Source organism: Sinocyclocheilus rhinocerous, unplaced genomic scaffold, assembly GCF_001515625.1.
Source record: "Sinocyclocheilus rhinocerous isolate Xijiao unplaced genomic scaffold, SAMN03320098_v1.1 scaffold1376, whole genome shotgun sequence".
NCBI classification, from domain to species: Eukaryota; Metazoa; Chordata; class Actinopteri; order Cypriniformes; family Cyprinidae; genus Sinocyclocheilus; species Sinocyclocheilus rhinocerous.
Genome location: NW_015646354.1, coordinates 1,111,125 through 1,111,895, shown reverse-complemented (window position 1 = coordinate 1,111,895; position 771 = coordinate 1,111,125). Strand labels below are relative to the sequence as shown.

General features: G+C 27.5%; 1 protein-coding gene across 1 annotated transcript in view; it reads left to right on the top strand.

The window, feature by feature from the left end:
- Positions 1 to 4: 4 nt before the first annotated feature.
- Positions 5 to 771, top strand: part of LOC107707538 (39S ribosomal protein L23, mitochondrial-like) — a gene marked incomplete at its 5' end in the record, with an annotated part of 16,981 nt that continues 16,214 nt past the window's right edge. Inside the window, one exon of the mRNA XM_016511598.1 lies at positions 5 to 47. Within this exon, the coding sequence (XP_016367084.1) occupies positions 5 to 47 (43 nt within the window). The remainder of the gene's footprint in view (positions 48 to 771) is intronic.

Here is a 771-nt window from a genome sequence, read left to right as displayed (position 1 = left end):
GATCTACAGCGTTCCTGTTGCAGCTGTACGCACAAGGATCCAATATTGTGAGTAAAACTTTGTCATTATATTTGATCTAGAGTGATTAATTACAAATTTTAAAGCAGGTTTTTGCAGTTTGTTTTTATTAAAACATTTTATTACAAGACAAAATTTAAAAAATATATTTTATCCTATTTATATGTAAACAATTTCATGTATGCCATTTCTCGGCTGATGTTTTGAAATAAATATTACTTACACATTTTTTGTTACATTACAATTAAGTTTACTTAGTAAAAATATTAGTTTTAATAACATAACTATACACTAACTATACTCATTCTGAGAAAAAAACAAACAAAAAAAAAACGGATTAACACAATGTAAATGCAAGTTACTCTTTTATTAAGTAACCACAAACCATTAAGAACTTTAGAAATATAAAAGTTATACTAGAATAGAATATAAGAGAAAGATTTCAAAATAGAGCAATGGATTTTTTTTAAAACTGTCATTTCTATGAGTGGATGAACACATAGTACTGAATATGGAACTTATACCATTTCAGAAAATCAACTGAGAAAATGTTCTGCAAATTAAATACTAGACAAATATTGTTAAAAAAATACACAATGCACTAAAAGTGAGAAAAGTGAAAGTTTAAATGAAATGTCAAATAAAAGAGTACCTTTGTAAGCTTTGTTCAAACACTGAGGAAACTCTACTGACAAAAGTTCATTTTTAAGACTCAACACTCTGGGTCTCAGCTTCCCATCCTCCAGACCGACC